The sequence below is a fragment of the Mastigoproctus giganteus genome, chromosome 5 (genome assembly GCF_048544385.1).
Source record: "Mastigoproctus giganteus isolate SK-2022 chromosome 5, ASM4854438v1, whole genome shotgun sequence".
Classification (NCBI taxonomy): domain Eukaryota; kingdom Metazoa; phylum Arthropoda; class Arachnida; order Uropygi; family Thelyphonidae; genus Mastigoproctus; species Mastigoproctus giganteus.
In genome coordinates this window covers 33287063-33313036 of record NC_143579.1, presented here as the reverse complement: position 1 = coordinate 33313036, position 25974 = coordinate 33287063, and the positions used below count along the sequence as shown (strand labels likewise).

Sequence of the window (25974 nt, the reverse complement as noted above, 5' to 3'; positions counted from 1 at the left end):
AAAGTGGGTTTCAGGGAATTAGTGTTGCCATCATGACATTGCTCCTGCACACTTCTATTCAAGAATTTCTTGGTAACTCATCACTTTGCCCCATCTTCCATATTCACTGGATTTACTTCCCTGCAATTACCCCCCAAAAACTTAATACCCTTGAAAGGTCATAGATTTATGACTGAGAAAGTTAATTCACAATGCAACACAGGAACTATTAGCACTTCCAAAAGAAGCCTATTAGAAGCGTAACCTATTTCAAAGGAAATCCATCTGAATAGCCAGTATGCTTCATCATTTGCCGATTATTAGTTCAGTCTCCAAACTTTTTGGATTACATCTCGTATACTATCTTTCTTGCCTATTAACTCCTTAAGCGTAATATGAACAAGAGTGTAAAATTATTGGCCTGTATGTAATTAAGGCCATTAGCAACAGGACAAGCAAATGATTTTGCTGCTAGGTCAATCAATTTGCTGCCTGTAATCTTGGTGTCACAGGATCACAGCCATATGCCTTGTTTCCTAGGAATTCTGTCATGATATGTTAAATCTGAAAAAGAGTTGGATAAGAATAGGCTGCTGTGTCCTGTAATGCTTATAATGCACTTAAGGACCTAATGTAGATGAACCATTGTATTTTTTTAATTTTCAGGTGGTGCAAGGCTATTTTTATTGCATGGAATTCCACTGTATGAGGTTTGGCTATTAAATAACAAGACTGCACATGCAGCCACTACACACCAAGCACAACCTGTGAAACAAAGGCTGGCACTTGGTGTGTAGTGGTCTACACACCTAGTTGTCTGTCAAGTTATGTTCAACCATTCTCATTTGCTTTGCAGTGAGACAGGTTTTCATTACCTTGTGTTTTTGTAGTTTGCCAGAAAAATGAGAGACGAAAGAACTGAAAAACAAATCAACCTCAAATTTTTAATGAAACTAAAGAAAACACCAACTGAAAGTTATGAGTTGTTACATCAAGTTTATGAGGAAGATGCTATTTAAAGAGCTTACATGTTTGAATGGCATAAAAGAATTTTAGAAGGAAGAGAGAAATAGGGAAGATGATGAATGACTAGGCTGTTGGATATCTGTGAAAACTGATGTAAATGTGGACCAGGTAAGGACAATGATAGAAGTTATCATCATTTAAGCATTAGAATGGTTGCATCAGAACTCAACATGAACAAAGAAACAGACAAATTTTAACTGAAAATTTAGGCACGAGAAAAGTGTCTAAGATGGTGCCAAAATTTTTGAATGAAGATCAGAGAATGAGAAGACTCCAAATTTGTGATGTTTTGAAAAGAAAACTGAAGATCCAGACTTTGAGTAATGTAATTACTTCCAATGAAAGTTAGTTATTCTAGTATTACCCAGTAACTAAAAAAAAAAAAAAAAAAAGCAAGAATGTCAAAATCAAAAATGAAAACCATGCTCCTTGTTTTCTTCAATATTAAGGCAATTATTATGACTGAATACATCCCACCAAACCAGACTGTCAATCAAACATAATAAACTGAAGTTTAAAGTTTTCTTTGCTTTTGTTTATACTCAGGCATGATCACCGGGTCAGTAGAGTTCATAATAAATCAATCAATACAAATGTTAATTGTATTTAGCAGTCACGGGCTTGAACCTCGGTCCACTCAAAGGACCGACGTTCAAGCTATTGCACTCGTGCTCCTGACCATTCGGCTACATCAGGCCTGGCTGCATTAAAAAATTTGAAGAAAGAGACCTGAACTGTGGAAGGACAGTTGGATGCTCCAGCACACAATGCACTGTTTGCCAGAGCTAGCCCCTTGTGGTGACTTTTTTCTCTTCCCTAAACTGAAAAGTGTACTTAAGGGAACCCATTTTCAGTCCATTTAAGACTTTCAAAAAGAAAAAACTGAAGTGTTAAAAGGGCTTACAGAAGATGACATCCAGAAATGTTTCTGTGCTTGGAAGAAACATGGACCAGTGCATTAAAGCCCAAGGGGATAACTTGACTTTGAAGGGGATAACTTGTAAGGTATGAAATATATAATGATATTTATTTTACTGTAACAGTCTTGTTATTTAATAGCTGCACCCTATATACATGCTAACATTCCAGTGAGAGCTGTAACAAGGGAACATCTGAAAAACTGCTACTGTCCCCTGGCCTGTTTTTACATGCCTATAATTTTAAAAATGTACCCTTTGAAATATTAAATGAAAAACAAAACTTGCATCCTTTTTTATAATTTCAAGATAAGCTGATATGCAATAAAATACTAATAAGTATAATAATTACTTGTAAATATAATTTTAAATGTTAATTTTTTTATGTTGAGTTACTGAAAATTCTTTAATTATATTGTCTGTACAAATGCTTTCTGAAATATCTTTCTACTGCTAATAGTGAAAGATCATTTAAACACTGTATATCTTACATAATTCTTAAGAACTTTAATTCTATAAATATGAATTAATAATTCACAATTCATTATAAATTAATAATTTGTGATGAATTCTGAAAAAGGACCTTTCTCCAGTTGCAACTGAATCAAAAAAATTCACGTTGCAATACTATATTCTGAACTTAAATTATGCTTGTTGTTTGGTTTTTAGGAGCATTAGCAACTAAGGCCATATTGCTCTGGGATATGCGGTGGTCATTCCCTGACCTTTCCGCATCCTTCATATTTGGTGGCGACAGGCTCGAACCCCGGTCTAATCAAGAAGCGTGTGCTATGCACTGCTGCTCCTTCCCACCTGGCTACGGAGGCGCCCTTAAATTATGCTCACATTTAGTTTTCATAATTCTTTTAAATCAGAATGCTGATCTGTTTTTAATCATTTGAAATCTTCAAAAAGTCCATTGCTATTTATATCACTTTCACTCAAAGGTGTATCTGTTAATTCTGTATGCAAATTACTGTAGTGTGATTTAAGGTCTTTAAATATAACTAAGTTGATAAACAATAAAAATATTTACTTTTATTATTGATAAGATTAAGAATATTTTCAATATTTACTGTTTATTGTAAACCACTGAGATTTCAGTAAAAAAAATTAATATTAAGAAAATAAATTTTGCTGCCCTTGTGGCTTACCATCCGCACATTGGTTGTATGATTTCTGCTCATCTGAATGGCGTTGGTTGCCCCTACAATGGTTTGGGTTTGAAACAGGGCATGATGAGCAGCATGTAGCTGCTGAAATGTTAGGAAAGGATGTTTTCACCTATTTTTCAAAGACAAGTCACGAATTGGCCTTAGAGTGATCGTAAAAGAACTATCTCTAAATATGTTGTAATTTACTACAACTTACTGAAGTCTTATTCTTAAAGGACGATTTGTCCTCTAGTGAGCATGGTATATATTTTCCCCAGATTTGGCATGAACCATGTTGGATAATGGCATGAACCATGTTGGATAATCAAGTATAGATCTTATCCTGTAAGCATACTGTAATACTAGTTATGCTCATCTAATAGCTGGTGGTGTTTCACTGGATTCAGTGCACAAACTACATAAAGGAGATGCTCAAAACAGGTTCTGAATTTGGTCGGGTACTAACTGGTTACCTACAATGAGTCAAGTCTTGGGTAAATTCTGTGGTTCATGGGTTTGGTGTTGTTTCAATTTTTGAATGCAAATAATTTAATAAAATACCAAAAATGTATAATTAATTCATAAAGTAACTTTATTTGTTAAATCAGGAATGTGCATGTGTGTGTGTGTTGTATTTTATGTTATTTAAATTACATATAACACTGTATTCCACTCTTGATAATTTTATAAATTACATACATTCTCCTACAAGGTACGATTATATATTTTTTACCCTCTCTCTTTATCTCTCAGTATTGCTTTGCCAAATGTGAAGAGTTGAAAAAAAAATGGACATCCTTTTTATATTTCCAAATTATCTCTGATTATAATGCTACTCTTGTATAATGCATTAGTATATAAGGCCTTTTTATTGTATAATGCATTAGTATTATACAATAAAAATTGTATTGCACTTCTGATTATGAATTTGTACTCAGTACTACAGAATCGAACCAATACTAAAAATAAAATGTTCGGTTTACAAACAATCATTAAATGTTTTCACCAAATCTTTTTAAGTTGGCTATTCATTCATAGCAACAACATTTCATTTTAATGAATATATCTTAAAATTATTTCAAAAGAACCATTATTTGTTCAACTAAATTCAGCTGCACTTTTATTATATTTATAAAACCGGCAATTTCCCATTATTTTAATTTACTATCAACTTTTAAATCAATAAATAAATAAAATGACAAAATACATACTACAAATGTAAAAATATTTGCTTAGAGTTTGTAGGTGGAGTTCTGGTATACTCTACCAATTAGATTCAGGCATAATCATCCAAAAATATAGAAACTTAATAGACGTTGTGAACTGGAATCCATTTGCTTATTTTTTAGAACTTTTCCTTTTCTTTAATTGAACCATCTCATGGCTAATTACAATATGAGGGTCATTCATAATTTTTACAATGTAAACCAATATATTTCAGACATAAGTGATTTCAAAAATAATTTGTTGTACTGAATTTTTTGTCAGAACTATTTTGTACAAACAGGTTTGCAAAGCATTAATAAGGGAAGATGCTCATCAAAGATGAACACAGGAGCAATACACTTGTTTTGCAAGAAATAAGACAAGAGTGAGTTTTAGAAGGATTGAAGTTAACTAAACTTTCTTTGCCCCATTAGAGAATTATCTGGAGATCAACAATTAAGGAATTTATGGTGGATATTCAAGAAGTTGAGGCCATTTGTGTGGGGCAAGCCTTTTCTTGTCTGCCTTTCTGGGTTAGAGTGCTTGTTTTATTTGCCATAATTCATTATCCATTTGACAATTACAGAAATGTGCCAATCTTTCATTACTAGCTTTTTGAATGACATTGATATAATCATGATATGGGACCTGATGTTGTGATGCTGACCTTGTTGCTGGATTTTTGCTGCTTGATCTACTACTTCATTGTTTAAAATTTCTGCATGTCCTGGTATCCAACACAGCTTCACTGTTGGTTTCTTTCTCCTGAGGTATGCTAAAAAGGCACGGATTTGACTTATCTGCAGGTGGTTAATAGTATCTATGCATTGCATTGCATAGATTGCACTTCGGGAGTCCAAAAAAGATAATGCTTTTCACAAAGGAGTGTTGTACAATATATTCTAATGCTATTTGAATTGCAGTCAGCTCTGCACATAAGGTTGTCTATCACTGTGCTAGTACAGATGGGTAAATTGTAGCAGGTGTGCAACCATTAAGGGAGAGGTTGTTTTGATCCAGAAACCTTTAAATGAGTTGTCCATGTCTGTTTAAGTTGGAACTAGCCCACAGAATGCTGTGGCCATTTAAATTGCCTAACAGATGGAAAGGAGCAGGCAAATGTGAGATGAGTTCTTCTAGATTGTCATACTGCACATCTGGGTTTCATGGTAAGTAAATAGTGCATACCTACTGATATGTGGATTGTGACTGAGAGGTGCTTTCTCAGTTGGAATATGTGGGCTTACCAAAATGGAAATTCCACCATTTTCGGTTCCATTATTCTGACCTTTGTTGATTGAGTTAATTCTGTGTGGATGGGTTTTCCTGTGGTTTGAGATGGATTCTTGAAGATGTAGATATATTGGAGTGTACTGCTTTATGAGATGATGGAGATCATCTATACTGTTGCAAGAACCTGAATGATTCCACTGTGTTAGGGTTTCGATTTAGTTGTGTTGGTACCCTCAGTCTACTTCTCTATGGAAGCAGTCTCAGGGTACCAACCTGTCATGATTTTCTACTTTGAATTTTTCTTTTTTGGTACAGTAAGATTTTCCTGTGTCCCATTTCCTCTTCAATGAAGAGTTCTAAGGCTGATTCTTTTGATATATTTTTGCTACTTACATCCATTTGTGTGGAAGAAATGGAATGAAGTTTATTAAAGGAACGATGAATGCAGAAACCTACATTGCTATCTTGGAGGAGTGCCTGAAACCCGTTATTAGAGATCACCACACAGACGCCAAAACTGCATTTTTCAACAGGTCTCAGCACCTGGCAAGGTGCTGAGTCCTGTTGAAAAACACAGCAAAATTGGTAAGTTTTATGCTATTTAGATTTAATGATGAGTTTGTCTTCTTGTCTCACAAGGCTAAAAACATACACCAATGTTTTCCCTCGTTTTTCTCCCTTAAGGAAAGTGCAGTCATATCCCAGAAATGCTGGCATTAGTGTTGGACTGGCCCGGCAACAGTCAGATTTGAACCCTATTGAAAATTACTGATATATAATGTCATCTAAAATTGTTCAGAAGAAGCCAACAAATAAGATTCAGCTGCAGGAGAGCATTGTAAGGATATAGTATTGCGAAATTGGACAACCGTATATTCAGAAGTTGATTAAATCTATGCCAGATCGTTGCAAGGCTGTAATTGCAGCTTGAGGAACAACAAAATATTGGACTTGTTTTGCTGATTTACAGTACATAATACTATCATGTTAACTTGTCATTTCAGTTTGTACACGTAAATGCAGTAAAATGTATGTTTGGTTGTCATGATTGCCATTTGCATGATTTCTCATATTTCCATTAATTACGCATTTTACCCTTTGGGAAGATATTTATGGCAATTAGGTATATCAGGTGGAGTCTTTTTATTGGATTTTATTCACAGAGATATATATCTCATAGAACAAATGCATTTCGAACATTTCTGCAACCCACAATGCAGTGCAAAACACATTATTCGTAAAATTCACAAGTGACGCAGTTTTTTTTGTCCGCCACTGTAGTTTTTGTTTGGAATGAGACAGGAGTGTTTTCTGCTTGTTCATACAGCCAGGATGTGGTGGTGAGTAATTCTCATACTTTGTGAGAGAAAGACTCATTTGGCCCAAATTTTATTTCCATTTGTGTTTCTATAGATTGATATTGGAAGTTTACTTTAGCATAGGACTGTCATCCTGTGTTAGCAGGTAAGACTACTTTTCTAGTTTCTGGATAACTTACATTAGCCTTGACTTTATATCTCTGTATCATTTTTCTTATTTTCAAACATCATAATCAGGAGAATGAACATCACAATGAAAACAGGATGGATGCACCGCTGCAAACTCTGATGAACATCATCTAGTATCTAAAGCAGTGGGGTGGATTTGGAATGCATGATCTTACGCAGCATACTAAAATATACCCAGCTTTAACAGATGCTGGAGGTTAGGGTGCCATAAAGTTCAGGATATTTTTAGTTTGAATAAAATTGCATTCCATCTGATGGAAAGTTCTACCACTCTATTTTTTTTTCTAATTCCATTTACATTTCTTCCTTGCTGACACTGTGGATCCCAGTTTAAAATTACTCTTCCGAATGAGTATTGCATGAGAGGTTACTGTAACTGGAAAACTCTTGAAAGGTGGTTACTTTAGAAATTGTTTAGTGTTTTGCATTAGAAGTTTCAACTGATATATCATCCAACTTGAATCATTTTTGACATTTTTCAGTTATTCTTCTAGTCCTTTCCTTCTGTTTGTATATAATGATGAATTTCTACAGTTTCACTGGTATACTGGATGATAAGTAATGTTGGTGTGAGAGTGTTTTTATATTCATTCTTTTTGTCTTTTTGCTGTTGTCTTCTTCATTCTTATGGTTTATTTGGATCATTTCATTGAGCCCAGAGGGCTCATGGTTTCCCCATTTTTACTGTGGTTGTGAGAAGCTTTTTCTCTCAGGTTTCCAGTCCTGCCACCTAGTAACAGTGGCTTTGTAAGTTAGTGTTAGTAAAATAGGGAAGGCATCTTTCCTTTTTAAACATCTGTTTACTTTTACTTCGAGGTATTTTTTATGAAATAAAGGATTTAGATAGAAAGCACTAACTCAGAAAGAATAGACCCTTTGTCACAAGAATTTATATTGCTTTGGAATTGCTCAATCAACAGAAATTGTTTGGCATGTGGGGCATTTTTAACCTAAGTGAACTTGATCGTTTGTTTTTAATGATAAAGGCACAACAGGTCTAAAGTTTGCCGTTAATACAAAAGTTGGAGGGTGGTAAACAATAGTAAAAAAAGAGGTATACAGTTTGAAAATCTAGATAAATTATTTCATTGGTCTGAAAAATGGTAGTTAAAGTACAATAATGAAATGTAATATCCTATACATGGGTAATAATAATTTTGGATTATCTTATTGCAGTAAAATAAATCATTTCATTATATACTAAAATTCATCCTAATCACTCTAAATTATGTCAAAAGAACAATTATTTGTTAAAATAAGTTTTAATACTATTTTCTAATATACAGAAGCTGTATGTGCCTTAATTTATTTTAGTATCACTTTAAAATCAATGATGAATTAATAAAACAAAATTACATACTACAAAAGTAAATACAGCATATCTGTACAGGGATTATAATTCTGAAAGCATATTTTATTAGCAATTAGAAATAAAGTACAGTAGACATAATTTATAATTAATTTTGGCTTTTAACGTTTAGTTTTTTTTTTTTTTTTGCAGATTAATATTAACATTTAGTATTGGTGCAATCTAAAATGTGTGATTTCAGATAAAGTTGAATTAAATTAAATTCTAACACATTTTCCAGCAGAACAAGTCAACTGCTTACAGGAATATTTTTAAATCAAGACTTGAACCAATGAAAACACAAGACTCTTTGGAAATGATCTCATATCTGTTTATCGTAAGGTTTTTTTTTTTTTTTTTTAAAATTTGAGCAGTCTTATTATTTAAAGGGCAGGGGAAAACTGCATCTGGGTTTGAGTTTCATAATCCAGGTAAATGGTGGGGGGGGGGGCATTGAATTATTCTGCCACTTTTTTTTGCAAATACCACTGGGATTGCTCTATTCCTTCCTCAGCTGCATTCCTAACCAGGGTTGTGGAGCCGGAGTCAATAAGAAAAAAACTGGCTCCTTGGCTCCAACTAACTTGGTCAGTCATAATCATGAGGTTGGCACAAATGCACATATGGTATATGCTTTGATACTTCATGGTGTAGTTTCATTTCCCTGTTCTTTTTGTTTATTATTTTTTTTATTTTTATTTTTTAATGCCTAAACCAGTGAGTGGGTTTCGAATAATGCACATTTTATTTTTTCAGAAATGTCAAATGTGTGGAAGCCCTCTACAATAAACCAAGGATATAGAACAAAGTATAATGTTTTCGAATACTTTACGGTCCCTGAAGATGATAAATAATATATTTGCACATGCCAAGTGAATGACACTGATGGTGAGATTTTGACATGTGAAGCAAAAATTAGTAAAACTTTGAACAATAAAATCAGTGTTTCAACATATGCCCAACATACAAGTGAGTACCTCCATCAACTAGTGAAAGGCATTCTGCAAGAGTTTGAAATAAGAAAAGAGCATGTATTGTGCATTGTGACTGATAATGCCTCCAACATGTCAAGTACCATTGAGAAGTTAAATAAAGACCAAGAGAGAGGTGATTCAATAATAGATGATGAAAGTGAAAGAGATGAATCAAGTGGTGAGACTCCAGAATTAGAACCTGATGATGACGTAGAAGCAGAACTGGATTTAAATGACATCATGGATGAAATTTCAAGTCTCTCGAGAGTCCAGCACATGTATTGTGGTGTTCACACTTTATAGCTGGCAATTCGTGATGGCTTAGGAAATAAACATGCAACTGCTCTTGCAAGTAAGGTGAGGCAGGTTGTACTAGCTGCTAGGAAGCCAAAAATAGAAGCAATAATGAAACGGCATGCTGGAAAAGTAAAAATTTTGGATCAAGCTACTGGTGTGGGGGGGGGGTAGCACACATATGATAATGGACTGCTTACTGGAACTGAAATTCGTGGCATGGACATGTACTGCCACATTCCTGGTGATTGTTGCTTCTTGGTAGCTAAATGGTCAGAAACAACTAAACAACACACTATGCAAACACAGCACTACACTCATTTCTGGCTATTGTACAGAGTTTTGTATATCATCACAGAGAATCATGGCTGAGATGAACTAACGTTTAGGGGCTGCCTTACATAAGACACAAAACATGTCTACATATTCTTATCCATACATATCCTTATTGATATGGCCAATCCTGAACTAACACTAACAGAAGTATTGTGGGATCAGGTGCGAAACTTAAAAACTTGCTTTACCAACCACATACTACTACAAAAAAAATTCAAGGTGAAGACTTGACTGCTGATCAGTTCCTAAAGGAATGGAAGTCTCTGATCTACTGCCTCTCCAAGATATATGGTCCCATAGCTGAAGGTGTCATCACCTCCATGGAAGTTAAGGAAAAATCTTTATTGGGAAATGATGTAATATTAGCTAGCATTTATGTTGATCTCAAGTACAGATGTTTATTAACAGATGGACAACAAAGCAAAGCAAAGGAAGCTTTATGTGATGTAGCACTCAGAATAAGAAACCCTCAAGAATGCCCAGCCCCAGGAGATGAAATACAAAGCAATCCATCATCATCTAATACTAATTCTGAAGATGAGTTTGACTTTGAAAAAATTATTGACAAACAGCATAGCTCGAAAGGCTGTTGACTGGAATTAGAAAAAGGCATACCACATGTTACTCCTATTAGTACATTTACTAAATTCAAGTTAGAAGTATGTGTCCCTCACTGAAGTTGAAAAAATTTATCGTCAATTAAGATGCAATATTAAAGTACCCTAAAATCATATAAGACGTTGAACAACTGGTGTTTGCATTGCCCCCTACTCAAGCCAGTGTGGAGCGTTTATTTTCAGTTCTAAAAATCACTAAATCAGATTTGAAAGCATTAATGAATGAGGACTTGCTTGAGGCAATCTTGTTCTTAAGAACAAACTGCTATACATAAAACAGTGTTTTCATTTGTCGGTTGGGCATGATCATTGCTCACTTCAACAGTTCAAAACTAGATCAAGATTTTTATAAATTAAAGGAGCCGGAGATGGAGCCACAAAATTTTTTTCTGGCTCCGCAACCCTGTTTCCAACATGGGGTGCACTCAATGCAGTTTTTAATGTATTAAGTTTCATCGTAAACCAATGCATTTTATGCAATAATTTACTGTACTGAAATTTTCTTCACAAAACTGTTGTTCAAATGAGATTTGCAGAACACTATTAATACGAGGAGAGGAAAAAAAAACGTGTTTTATACTCTGGCACAAACACTAGGAGTTCACAATTTTTTTGACAATCAATACAACTGTTAACCATATTTAGCATTCATGTGTCCTCAAACATGTACCCTAATGCACTCTCATGCTTGGCCATTCGGCTACGTCAGTTATACAAGACAAGGAAATATATAAGGAAAAAGTTTTCCTCCTAGTGATATTTATTTGAGCCAATGGGAGAAGAGGGCAGGGCAATTACATCACTACAAATTTGCAGGTAAATAATTACATTTTTGTCTTCTATTGAAAGACAATTGACTCCATAACGTTCACAAACCTTGTGCATGGGCTTCATTGTCTAATACATGACCACGCCTGGCATCATTTGATGTTCCACTGTAATGTCGGCTGATGAAGGGACCCAATATAGTTTGTATATTTGTAAATAGTTTAGTATTTTGTAAATATTTTAGTCCTGCTCTTTCGGATGCAACAATATTCCTCATGCATTATGGAACCCGAAGCAAAAGGCCTTTTCCTAAGTGACCTATGTAAACACAGGTAAATAATTACATAGTGATATTTATTCCACCTTGAGAATGCCACATGGTGGAGTAGCTAATGGGAGAAGAGGGATGCGGGTCATTTGGTACAAGTGGGTGGGGCAATTACGTCACTACAAATGCACAGGTCATTTCCTGATTAGATATCTATCAGTGCATTTCGACAGGTGTGCGTTTTACGCAGAAAAGATTTGACTTACTCCATCATACCTCTACATTTTATGTAGAAAGCGTGCACAGGGGTTGGTAAGCAAAGTGAGCGGGGGTGAAGCCCCCTAGTTTTCATTAAAATTATATTTGTTGTAATGGGATTTTACTATATAATTGAGAGGCAACAAACTTAAGGCAGCTAATGGGAAAACTTATGAGTAATTATTCAACCTGACATGATGTTCTCTTAACAAAGTATATAGGCTGCTAAGACAGCATATGGTGTTTCATCTACGATATACAGGAATTTGTCTAGCAGGAAACAAGGTAATTATTCCATTATATAAAACTTTTTTGGGAGCCTTCATTTCAGGAGGGATGTAGATCTGTTGGAAAAGTTGCAGCAAAGTGTAACAAAATTAGTTGTTGACATAGCAAGTAGTTATATTCATATAAAGAGAGAGGTCTTCGAGTTTTATGAGTTTCAAAATCTCAAGACTATATCTGCTTGAGGACTTGACTGAGGTAGAATCTATAATGCTTTGAAAGCAATGAGATATCTCTCTCTCTCTCTCCCACCAAAGGTGGAACAAACTGGATGTACTTTAAATTAAGAAAGGACAGTTGTAGACTGGATATAAGAAAATTCTCTTTTAGCCAAAAGGTCATTAACTGTTAGAAGAAATAACCACATGATCTTCTATAAAAGGAGCATATATAAATTTAAGGGTTTGACAAATACCTTCATTTTTTTTTTTTTATGTCTGATGCCAAATAAGCCTGGTTTCCTTGCATCAGTGTGCCATGACTCATGCCAAAACTAGGGAAGAAACTTTAAGGAATTTGGGTTATTCATTAATGTTTTAATTTCTATGAAACAGCATTTTGTATTACTTTTTTAAGCATTAGGCTTCATTAAAACATTCATGTCAGTTCACTTTACTGTACAAGTGGCATGAATATGTAGTGTCACTGATAGCATAATCTTTAATGTAAAATGAATCTAGATGGCACAGCAGACACAATGATTTTGGTTAAGTCGTGATATATTCGCCACAGTATATTTTTGGGGAAAAAATTGTGGCCCCTAGGAAAACGCTTTCTATTAACATTATGGAAATTAATGTATTCAAATTTGTAGGGAAAGAAAATATACTGTAAGAATATCAAATTTTGAATTAAAGATTTAACTGAAGATCAATGGTATGTTTTCCCTCTTAAAAATGGCTGTTTGTACATAATGTGGTTTGATTTGCTCTTCTGCCATGTTCTAGTTCTGAACAAAATTTTTCTCAAAGGAATTTCTTCTACAATGGGAAAGAAAAAAAAAAAAAAAAAAATATATATATATATATATATATATATATATACATATAAAATTACAGCAACAATCCTTCATGAATATATTTATGCATATTATATTAATGTCTTACAATTTTTTGGTTGAGAAAAAAAAAAAAAAAAAAAGCGAGAGTCAAGTGATTTATCAAAATGTTCACATGTACATTTATTAATGTAACTGTAGTACACTAAAGATCTGCATTACAAAAAAATAAGACAAACATATAAATACCTACAAAATTAGATTTACAGTGTAAAAATTCCATATAAACAAAACAACCAAAGCTTTCAAGTACGAATGAAATAATGCTCTGTAAAAGCAATGGAGGCCCTTGGTCAGCTCAACATTTTTAATAGTATTTATATAAATGAGATTAAAAATATTCTCTACATTTGGTGGACATTATTTCTTTCATAAATAAACATACCACAAGCTTCATCATACACATTCATGTACAACAAATTCTAGCAAAAGTAAAAATATGCACAAGGTACATATTTCAAATGAGAAAATTAAGATTTCTCTCCAGAGCCAGGGTAAAATATTGGCTGGATCAAATGGCACATGTTCTAGATGTATTATATACAATGAATGTTTTTAGCATAAACTGCTAGCTTAGGAAAAAAAAGTCTCACCCTCATTGACAAGCATAAAGAGTGCTGCAGACACTTGTGAGATTTATTTCCTGCTAACCCAATAAATGCACCACTTTTTCTTCAGTTCAAACTGATATTTCCAAAACCAAATCTTTCACACTTTATAAGTTTTTCTTTTTACAGGTTTAGAAAATTATTTTTTAATGTATGCTAAAATTTGACTAGAATGCTAAACCAGGTATTAACACAAACAAAAGCAGACTGCTATTGTAATTTTTGTGGATGGGAAATTTATACATTTGTAATACTAACACTACAAAGAATTATTTTTAGGCATTTTGAAACACATTTTTGATTGTGCTATGCAATGATAATAGGTTATAAGAAAGCAAAAGCTCTGATGATTCAACAGAGGGTTAGTTGATAGGAAAGACAAGAAGTTGGAGACAGTGCTTGCTTGCATATTGGAGACTGATTTCATACCAGCTGCCACACCAAGCTAGCAGGAGGGTGAGATGAAGTGTCTTGGGCATGGCTATTATACTACTCCCTTGTCTGAGTAACGGTATTCCAAGATATCATCTTCCACTGGTAGGTCAAGCATGAAAGAAAACAAGGGAGACTACCATCAAAGACTACACACACACACACACTACATTAATGGTCAAGCATTAATTCAGTAGCAAATTAAACATGCAAGCTTGACAAGAAAAAAAAAAATCAATGTTAAGTTTAAATATGGAGCAAAAGCAAATGTATTAAGCATTTTATAAAGCTAATTTAGGTATAAATAAAAATATAAAGGAGAACTTATGATAAGCTTATCAATCAGTATACAAGAACCCCCATATACAAATTTTTTTTGAGCTGCAGAACAATGAGGAAAGAAAAGCAGCGATATATATTCATTTACTTTGTTCACCAAAAACTTCTATAACACTTTTTCTTACTGTATAAATAAGTCAATTTCTAAAAAAAAAAAGTTTATATTTAAGCAGATGCTCAATATGAGGATCACATATTTAGCAATAAACAGATTTAAGGTATGGTTGTATATACGAAACAACTAGTAAATAAAAAGTACAAATAACAAGTACACATAAGATCTAGAAATGAAATGAATTAGCCTCATAAACAAAATATATAACTGAAGTAAAGGACTGAATTTTTTAAAATATTGAACAATTACTGACAGTCTTTTAAACAATGGATTAAAGATTATCACAAAAATTCTGATTCCTAAATTCTGAATTTAAAAAAAAACCCAAAAAACAAGGGAAATAATCAGTTATTATAATCAATTACATAATTTCAATTATACTGCAAAGTTTAGTATTTCCCTACAAAAGAAAACAAGAGTATTACAACACTCTGGTATCAGTATTTAACATCTGTGAATTAATACAAATCATATAAATATGAAGATGGTAAAATAATTCTTGTTGTGTTACTCTAGAGATAAGCAGTTGGTTGGGAATTTAATAGCTGGCCACACTTGGAGTTGAGGGGAGTCTATTATTAACAATTTAGCCTTCTGGTGGTGCTTATTAATTATTTAAAGTATGCATTACTCTGATTTAAATGTGTTTGCAAGCTATATCTCTCTACTCAATTAGAGATCAAAGACATGGTAGTGATTTATTAATCAGAAAAAGGAAAAACATCAGAGATGTCTTTTAGTTGTCACTTAATAATATCACACACTTGAAGTCACCTGCACTTTCTGAAAAGGTCTGTAAAAGCCAAATGATGCATTCTTAGGTCAGCAATCCAACAGGCTCTGAGTTATGTTATATCCATAATATAGATTTTAGAGTTCTATTCGATTTCAATCTAATTGTATTTGTATATAACACTGGCAAAACTACTCCAGTGATATATAGCACAGTCAATTAAATACTATTTAGATAATATTAAAATAATGCCTGCAATAATTCCACAGCCTATGACACCCAGCATGGAACATACAGAAAGAATGTAAGCTTTCACTGCAAAGTTATAAAACAAAATTAAGTTAGGCATAAAGTCAGTTTACAGCTCAGCAAAATTTAAAGAACACATATTATAAAGAGACAAATATATGGAGAGAACAGAACTGATCTAACCTTGAACTTTAGCAAAGTACAGTACTTCTTATTTGGACTGATTTCAAATTATATCACAAAATTATCTAAGTTTCATCCTATATGGATCATTTTGAAGAACTAAATAAAAGAAGAAGATCAGTGTTAGTACACTGTATGACAACACTGACATGGAATGCTGTTTTGTTGTTTTAAATGAGATGTGGGTAATATTTTACAATGCATTCTGAACATTGTCTATTTTAAAATATTAATTATAAATAAATCTGGAAAAGAACACTATCACATTTGCTGATAAACATCATGACAGTTTTCTGTCTGAAATTTTTATTTCGATGAATGACAAATACACTACATGATGTTGTGTTGTTGTTGTTTGGTTTTTAGGAGCATTAGCAACTAAGGCCATATTGCTCCGGAATATGCGGTGGTCATTCCTTGACCTTTCCGCATCCTCCATATTTGGTGGTGACAGGCTCGAACCCCGGTCTAATCAAGAAGCGTGTGGTACGCACTGCTGCTCCTTCCCACCTGGCTACGGAGACGCCATACACTACATGACCAAAAGTATTTGACATCATGAACAGTATAACTGTGCCCAAAGTCCTCTGTGCATGCACATTGGCTCAGACATATTTATATAAATTTTGTGGGCATGCTTGAGCAGCAGCAAGTAATTTTTCTGAAAAGGTCTGTAAAAGCCAAATGTTTCACTGTGATAGATGTTATTCAAAAATGGAAGACTGTAGGTGATGATATCTCAGTAAAAAAAAAACATCAGGGGCAGATCCAAGAGGAGTAGCTATCAGTATGACAACCATCTATAGAGAAAACATCTGCTGGTTCACCCCATAGATGTTCAGTGGGGTTTCACTCATGCCTCAATGCCCACTGAACACCGTGGGTCAGACTGGTGCACTGGTTTAGCATGCAGCCAAAATAGCCTCATTCTAAACAGGCCTGGTAGCTGCTTTGCAGGAGGAACAGAGGCAAATTCCAGCTGACATCTACTGGATGTCGGTAGAAAGTACACCCAGGAGGGTTACACTGCCACAAAAGCCAAAAGGTGGCCTTACTGTATAGTACGTTTCTGAATTAAAAATCCTTTTTGCAACTATCTCTGAATACTTTTGGGCACAGTTTAAATTCCCTTTAATAGCACTCTCCTGTCTTTAATGTTCTTTTATTCTGGTCTCATGGTCAAGCCTATGAAATTTCATGCATTTTTAATGTATATATCATTTCTGTTCAAAACACTTTCCTGCTTATATCACTTTTTTTTTTTTTTTTTTTTTTAAATCCTAAGTAGTGATAAACCTGGATATAACTCTCCTTCCTCTTTGAGTCACAATATAGCTGAGTGGTCAACTGAGAGAGTGCACAACATGTATCTGAGTGGACTGCGGTTTAAGGCTACATGACTGTTAAATATGATTAATGATCGTTTTCAATGTCAAAATAATTAACTGCAAACTCCTCCGACCTAATTTTTTTTTTGGAAAGGAATGATAGAGACCAATTGTAGGAGTGTTCATAAATAAGTTCTTACAAGCACCAACCAATTTGGAAGAAATATATTATAATGGAATATATTATATTTCAGTAAAATAAATGTCCTGAATCGGTTAGTGCTTGCAAGAACTTATTGTGTACTCAGTTCCTGACTTTAAAGGGTTCTTCATTCATTCAGGAATTCTTTATGGAGTTTGTTTATTTCATATTTAACTCAAAGCTTTCAAGGTAGAAAAAGGATGCTCTTTAAAACTCAGTTCTAGTAATTTGTTGTGTTTTGCATGCTTTCCCCAGTCCCCCCCCCCATCGCTCTTCTACTTACTTTGCTGGTACAGTTAACAGTGTCCTTTTTTGTGCGTGTTCAAAATGGCATTAATAAATTTTGTTAATGCTACATTTATTACAATACTCAAGATATGTTTAGTTTAATTTAATAAAATCTAATTCTAGTAACAGATTAAATAATCGCATTCCACAAATTTTTTTACAGGCAAAAAATGATTGGATATTGAAACTAGCGGGAAAGAAAACTTTACAGAAAACATTCCAATAATAACTATTTAAAATCCAATTTTGATAATGTTTCAAAATCCTTGAGGATATTGTTATCAAGCCTAGAAGAAGGAAGAATAATGTGACTGTAAGAAAGAGTTACATCAAATGCTGTGTTAATGCTACATTATTTTTTATTTTGCCCACTGAATTAAAGAAATTATATGAAATAGGCAAGTTGCAAGAAAACTTTTATTATTATTTTTAATTAATTAAAATTATCAAGATTACAGAGATACCATTCGTAGCTGTTTGAATTGTCACAAAAAAGAAGCTAGAAGTAACTGATTATTCACTCTGTTTACGAGCAAGAAATAAATGGATTGTTTATGAGTAAGAAATAAATTGTTTTAATTAATTAACAGAAAATACAAGTTTTGAAACAATAAAAGTATGGTAAGGTTAACATTATTTTACTTACTGAAATATTAAGAGAAAAAAAAAATCCTATGTAAAGTATTATATTCGCTAATTTTTTGCCTATGAAAAATTTATGTGTAGTGCAGTGTTGTTTAAATAAAATCTTTTTAAAATTTTTGATTTTTTTTAATGGCAGAAGAAAGGAAAAAAAAAAAAAAAAAAAAAAAAGACTGAAGGCATCAAGAAAGCAAATGTAGTAAGTACATTGTGTTACAGGTTTTCAAACTTACACATAAACCACTACTTCAAAAGCACGACAAAAAAATATCACAAAATAAAACTGAAAAATAAATATTATCTACCAAAATACTGGTGACATATGAAAAAATAGTTTATATATATATATAAATGGGTAAAAAAAAAAAAAAAAAGGATTTTTCTTGTAACAATTTCTGGTTATAGTGCTCTTTAGGGCTAGCCTCCTGGAAAGTGCTACAATGGGAGTTTACTGTATTCCCCAAGTTGACAACTTTTTCTTTGGATATATCCTAGTACAGTAAAAATAGCAATTATCCAGGGCTTGGATTAAATGTTGTCCCTGACATATTTCTTTTAATAATTAATATATATATAAAAATAAATAAATAAATACAGTCGGACCTCTATATAACGAAATTGATTGTTCACTTGAAAAAATCTGTTAAGCAGAAATTTCATTATACAGAAATATGGCCTCTTCAGCAATGAAAAATACTGCAATTGAACATTAAGAAATATAGTAAAAGATGGGAAATAAATCATAAACAAGTGAGAATATATAAATTTTTAACATTTTGAAACAATTTATTAATATATACACATTAAGAAATGACTGCTTACATGATGCTCAATATATAGGTACCCATCGCAAAATATTTATATATTATTTTTTTTGGTTGTACACTGGATTTTATTGTACATCGTTCATAAAAATGTTTGCATTTATTTAAACATTGAAATATATTTTCTGGCACATTTTCTTCACACTAAAAAAAAAAAAAAAAAAAAAAAATTCGTCAACAACAATTTCTCCACTGATCAAACTTGCTTGGAGTTCATCCCTCTTATCACTGTTAATTGGTGTTCTAGCAAAATATGCTTCTGTGAAACAATTAATTGTTGTTTCCATCACATCTTGACTCTACATGTTTTCCAACTCTGCTATGCACATTCACAAATCTATACGTTGGTTGGTTTCTATTCTCGGTACAATTTTTTTCAGTATGCGTCTTTGGTAGTGCATTATCAAGTTCTTGATAATACCCTGATCCACTGCAGTTTTAGATGAGGTAATCAGAGGGATGAAAACAAGCTTCACACTTATAAGTTTTGAAATTAGCAAGTGAACGTGGGAAGGGCAGATGTCGACAATCAATGCGATTTTTCTGTTTTCTTTCATCGTCTTTCTAATGAAATTTAAAATCCACTGTTCAAAAATTTCATTTTCATCCAAGATTCTTTGTTGTGGTAGTCCAACCTAACAACTTTACTCCTATGAAACATCGGGGTTGTTTACTTTTGCCTATTACCAAATGCTTCAGTTTTCATTATCTGCCATATTTGCAGCAAACAAGATTAATTCTCTCCTTACTGTTTTTACCACACAAACATTTATCACTTTTTAAAGGTCAGTACAGTAAGATCCCCCGTATCTACGGGGGATACGTTCCAAGATCTACCGTGCATGGCTGAAACCGCGGATATAAGTGAACACCTGCTGACCCCATATATAACGTGATTTTCTTGAACATACATACATATAATAAAGTTTAATTGATAAATTAAACACACAGTAAGAATTACCAACATTAAATACGGTAATAATAAAGTACAGCAGACTCTCGATTTACCAGATCGGATTAACCAGGACACTTCAAGACTCCAAATTAAAAAAAAAACCAAAAAAAAAAAAAAAACCCCAGAAATCATAAAATTCAAGTAATAACTAGAATAGGTATAAACAGATGTTTTGCAAGTCGTAAATAAGCGACAAGAACTGGCGTTATAAGTAGTCATTGAGAGATTAGTCTACCTATTATTTTGCAACCCCCGCTGTCTTCACACCTACTGCTCAAAAAAAAAAAAAAAAAAAAAAAAAAAAAAGAGAGACAAATGTTTAGTTTGATTTAGTGCATTGCGTCGATTGTTGTGTTCCATCGCACCACAAAAGGGCAAATTTTGTTTCGTTATTTATGTCAGGGATGTTGGAATTTTTTTTTTTTTTTTGTTTAGAAATCGCTAAAATGATGGGCAAATGCAAGAGTTGTGCTTTCAAATTAAACAAAAACTTGGAATTATTCAAAAGTTTGAAAATGGTGCATCTGTTAAATCTCTAAAGAACCATTATAATGTTGACGACCAAACCATACGCAACATGTAAAAAATAAAGGGAAGCATCATGTTGGACACACGAGTAGTACGTGTTAAGCCTTTTCGTTTTTTTTTCCGTGGTTAACCGCAGGTAATTGAATCAGCAGATATGGGGGGCACAACTGTCCTCCATAATTTTTTCACTGTTTCTTTCCAACGGGTACAGTCTTCTTCAATACCAACTCCACTTTCACCAGAAATAATTTTTTCGTGTAAGCCTTTGCGCTTTTTAAATTTGTCTAGCCAACCAGAACTGGCTTGGAATGTTTTTTCCATACCCTTTTCTTCAACAATGGCCCTGATATTGGCAAGTTTCGGTCACCAATTGACTTCACAAACGTCTCCATCTACATCTTCATATAGGAGTAATTTCACATGCTTCTGACTGGGTCCCATTTCCTCAAACAGTTTGAGAATCGAAACAGGTATACCAAATTTTAAACCGTTTTTTTTTTTTTTTTTTTTTTTGAACGACCTGAAATACGCTATTAAGCACTTCCACTTTTTCCACTACACTCAAGGATTTCCTCTTAGACATTGTTACTTGCACTGCAGCTAAAACAAAACAGATTTAGGGACTATTTGTGCTTACCATGGAAACAGAGACAAGTGAAATCTAGTGAAAGTATGGATGACTCATTTATGTGAAACAACAGATTAATTTCCGGGATAAAGGAAAATCACTCTCTCCTAATTCTCTAATAGGGTGCTTACAGTAGAAAACAGGTTGACCAAAGCCTTTTTTCACATTGGGAATTTGCCTTAATCTTTGCCAATGGCTGTGGACACAGATAGCAGTTGACCCTTATCTTCTCGGTGAAGTAGAGGCGGTTGTATAGGTTTAGTGGGCACCAATAAACTGTGGAATGTTTTATCTCTTAATTCCTGCTCTTAGTATTAATCCCTTTAGTTCATAAAAGCTAAAGAGATTAATTCTTAATCTTTTTAGCTGTTCATTTATGCTTTCTATAGCATCAGCTCTATTGCCTAAAGGCCAGAGGGCGAACAATGCATATATCCAGGTCTCTCAAAATCAGTTCGTTATATGGAAATTTTCTTTGTTATACGGAAACTATTTTCAATGTAATGACCAAGGGGAAATCAAAAAAATTCGCCATATGGAAGTTTGTTAAAAAGAGGTCCGACTGTATATATATATATAATATATATAGACTTCCTAACAAACTTACTTTCTGAAAAACGTTTAGTTCTATTTATGGTTTCGAATATGACAATGTTGATTTATTTTTAGATGGTACAGTGTCACTTTCTTTTTACATGAAATACATATCTGACAATCCTAATAAATTATTAGCATTAGTAGAGGCATACGATGCAAGAAAGCAAGCTTATGCAGCATCAGTCAAGAAAAAAAAAAAAAAAAAAACCCTCCCATTTCACTCCTTCATTCGTTCCAAATGCCTGGTTAAAAACCCCTCCCATTTCACCCCTCCATTCGTTCCATGGTTAATCTGAATTATAATTCAGACTAACCATGGAAAGAACCTGGATAATTGAAAAACATGGTTAATCTGAATTACAATTCAGATTAACCATGTTTAACATACGGAGGCCTACCTAATGGCCTTATTATTTAATAAATTTTACTCAGTCACAGACAGGTTAATAAATTAATAACCAAAAATCCAAAAACAACTTTGTAATCCTTTTTCCTCAAGCACCAAACCAATACTTGCTATTTTATGGCACATGCAAATGAAATTTCTGATAAACTTTACCCAGTTAACAGCAACCTGCTCTCTACCTTATGTTGACTAGGCTTGTTTGTTATTTGTTATTTGGTTTTTTAGGAGCATTAGCAACTAAGGCCATATTGTTCCGGGAAATGCGGTGGTCCCTGACCTTTCCTCATCCTCCGTATTTGGTGGTGACGGGCTCAAACCCCGGTCTAATCAAGAAGCGTGTGCTACGCACTGCTGCTCCTTCCCACCTGGCTATGGAGGCGCCTATTTTTGACTAGGCAAAGTCCATCAGATATTTCATTTGCATGTGCCATAAGATAGCAAGTATTGGTTTGGTGCTTAAGGAAAAAGGATCACAAAGTTTATTTATTTATTTTTTTAGTTATTAAGTTTATAAATTTACCTGTCTATGATTTATTAAATAAGGTAACATAAAAAATCAAACATTTCTATAGCATTTCATTTGCAAATCATAAAAAAAAAATTATATACAGTAGAATTCCTGATACCAATGACTGGTTATCCTAAGAAGTTTTATTCAAGACTACTTTGCTTTAGAATTAAACACCATTATAACCATAACTATGACAAATTTATAAATAATCCATAATTATTCTCACCTACAGACAGTCCATATGGCCTAATTCAGTATTTGTTTTAAAAAATACAGTAATTTTAAAATAATTTACACCTGAATAAGATATTATCACTTGTTCAGTAAGCAAGCTCCATATGATGTGTTCATAATTAAATTTTGTGTAGTTTAGTCATGTAAAAATTCTCTTGTCAAAACATGTCTGAACTGGTATTGGTTTATGCTAATGATTTGCTGAAGTGGTTTGCATAATAAAGAGTACTAATGTTGAGATAAGTGGGGGCTAACTGAAGAGCTGAATAGTAGGCCAAGTATTTTTTTAAACTAAAAAAAAAACTTCCGCTCATTGAACAGGTCACTAGATTCAAACTAAAGCACAATACCGAAAGTCATTCAGAGAGGATAGTGATATAAACCTAATATTACCAATGAAAGGTTAAGAGCAGCTTGCCTAAACAGTGGAAGAATTACAGTAGCATTACTATTAATACAGCCCTCTCAATTACTTAATCTTCAATTTTCACTTGATGGATGACATATTACTAAAAACATGGATTTTTTAAAAGTTAACATTAGGACAAAAGATGGATGGGAATGAAAATCATAAGCTCAGGATAAGTGAAAGTCCAGAAAATTCTTCGGTGCTAATTAGATAAAAAAGTTATAGATGAGATCCAGCCTCTTTTTATGGACAAATGAAGTATGATGTAATTTTAAAATAATTAAATTACTATTCCCATGACTGATGACTTCTTTACATGCTCCATTCTCAATAGATCATGGATGTCATTTGAAATTTAGATCATAATCAGTGGCGGCTCGTGACTCTGATGTATGGGGTGCTGCTTCTTAAAGTTACATTAAATTGTCTCGGTTATAAGACATGTAGACATAGATGGTAATAATAATAAGCAAGTTAAAAATACTACAAAACATTAACTGGACACTTGCCATTAACAGACTTGGGTAATCTCGAAATTTTATTTAAAAATAAAATCCATTCTTTGGTTTTTATTTGTTGGAAATAGATTAATAACTTTTTCATTCAAGTTTGGTGCCCCGTTCAAATCAGCACTGCTCACTCCACAGTTCCTTTGACTCGTTTTATCACCTCTAAAATTGCATATTGGCAACCTGCCAACTAAGCATTGACTGAACCACTGGGGCCTAAATGTAGAACTGTGTAGCGCACAGTTCCACCTACAGTTCAACTTCAAAGTTGAAAGCAATCTCTTGTTTTTATTCATTATTGAAATGATTATTGGAAATAGAGGATGAGTATACTATATGCAGGACCTGTTAATAAAAATATTCATTGCGTTGCACTGTTCTTCACCAAATTTCATATAACTCCGTTGACTGTATATTTAGATTTAAAAAGTTGGGGGTGCTGCAGTTCTGCAGTGCCTACCAACGAGCCGCCCCTGATCATAATGTACCTTTTGTGGAAGCTATAGGATATTTGGACAAGGTCTAGAACTGAGTTACAGTAAGTCAGTTCTACCATTAAAAATGGCTTTAGTCACACTGGATTATTACAAAAACTAATCTTGTAGTTTTAATCAGTGAAAAGAGACAGCAGTTTTAAAAACTGTGAAGGCAATTTTAATACTGTCAGAGAAATCATGATAACAGCAAGGGATGTGTGGGAATGAAGACACAGATAACAGCAGAGTTGATGAGTAAAAGGAAATCAATGAGAGAAATTCCAGATTCATGTGAGTCAACTTTTCAGTACATACAGAAAACTTTTTTTTTTTTTAATACAGGTGACTCCCGCTTAACACTGATAATTCGTTCCAGGAAAAAGAGCCCTAAGTGAATCCATGCTAAGCGAGCGCCGCATTCCCAATAAGGTAACATATGCATTCGTGAGTTGCGGTCAGTACCATAGGATATTTCCTAATCAATAATAAACGGCAGTGAAAAGATGCACAAATGTCGATCAGAATGTTTAATATTCAAATATTTGTACATATAAAATATTCTGCATTACATACGTATATAATTATGTGGTAATAACTTATGTATCAAAATTAAACTTAAAATTCCAATTAAAATCATGAAAAATTTGTTGATTTTGAGTTGTACTTTGGCCCTCTTCCTGGTAACCTAAAAGTGGTTTTAATTTTAAATCCCCCGCAGTGTTACCACCCAACAATAAAGTCAACCAATCCTTCACCGCTTTGAAACCTGGCATGTTTTTTTTCTTCTTTCAATATGAAACTTCTTTTAGGCATCTGTTTCCAAAAAATTCCTGCTTCATCTATGTTAGAAACTTGTTGAAAAGTATAACATATAATACCCCTCTTCAATAATTTTAGCAAGTTCTTTTTATGAAAGTTTCGGCTCCTTGATTTGCACTTGTGGCTTCTCCCTGGATTTTAAATCTATTCAACCAGCTCTTACTAGTTTTAAATGGTTCCACATTTTTTATTTTTTTTAGGTGAGTTTTCTTCAGATAATCATATAGGCTAATCTCTCTCTTTTTTCTTTTTTATTAATAATATTTAACTTAACTGAATTCTGCATTGGATATTATCTTCGATAAAATTAGTTAAAGTCTCTCCATTTCAATCCTAATAGCTGGCCTAGCCCTAGTTGCTTGCAGTGGAATGGCTGTCTTTTCCGCTGCTAAAATTAATTCTTTATTTTTTTAAATTGTTCTTATAGTTAAATTTGCCAGTCCTAAATTATGGCACACATCCACTTGTCGTTGACCGGAATCGATTCGGTTCAAAATGTCTAATTTAATTTTCAAATTCAATCTTTTTCTTACATTTATAGTCTTCCTACTGCATCCAGATGTTGCTTTTTCATTCTTATCCGCCATTATTAATTCTTTGAAAATGTAACTGCGTTGGTTGCATTAATTATGATACAATTTTCAAGTAAACTTTCTGTTACACACAATGTCTAATACTGTACTGAGTGATGACTAGACTTTGGATATATGCATATAACGCAAATATTACAA

General features: G+C 33.4%; 1 protein-coding gene across 3 annotated transcripts in view; it reads right to left on the bottom strand.

Annotated features, from left to right (window-relative positions):
- Positions 1-14033: 14033 nt before the first annotated feature.
- The window catches only part of dsh (Segment polarity protein dishevelled), a 512259-nt gene continuing 500318 nt past the window's right edge, over positions 14034-25974 (bottom strand). For 2 of the 3 annotated variants that reach the window (XM_090373975.1, XM_090373972.1), the window contains one exon: positions 14042-14370. In XM_090373975.1, the coding sequence (XP_090230101.1) occupies positions 14321-14370 (50 nt within the window). In that variant the 3' untranslated portion in view covers positions 14042-14320. Of the gene's footprint in view, positions 14371-15887; positions 15987-25974 lie in introns of all 3 variants that reach the window. The other variant, XM_090373973.1, reaches the window with a different exon arrangement.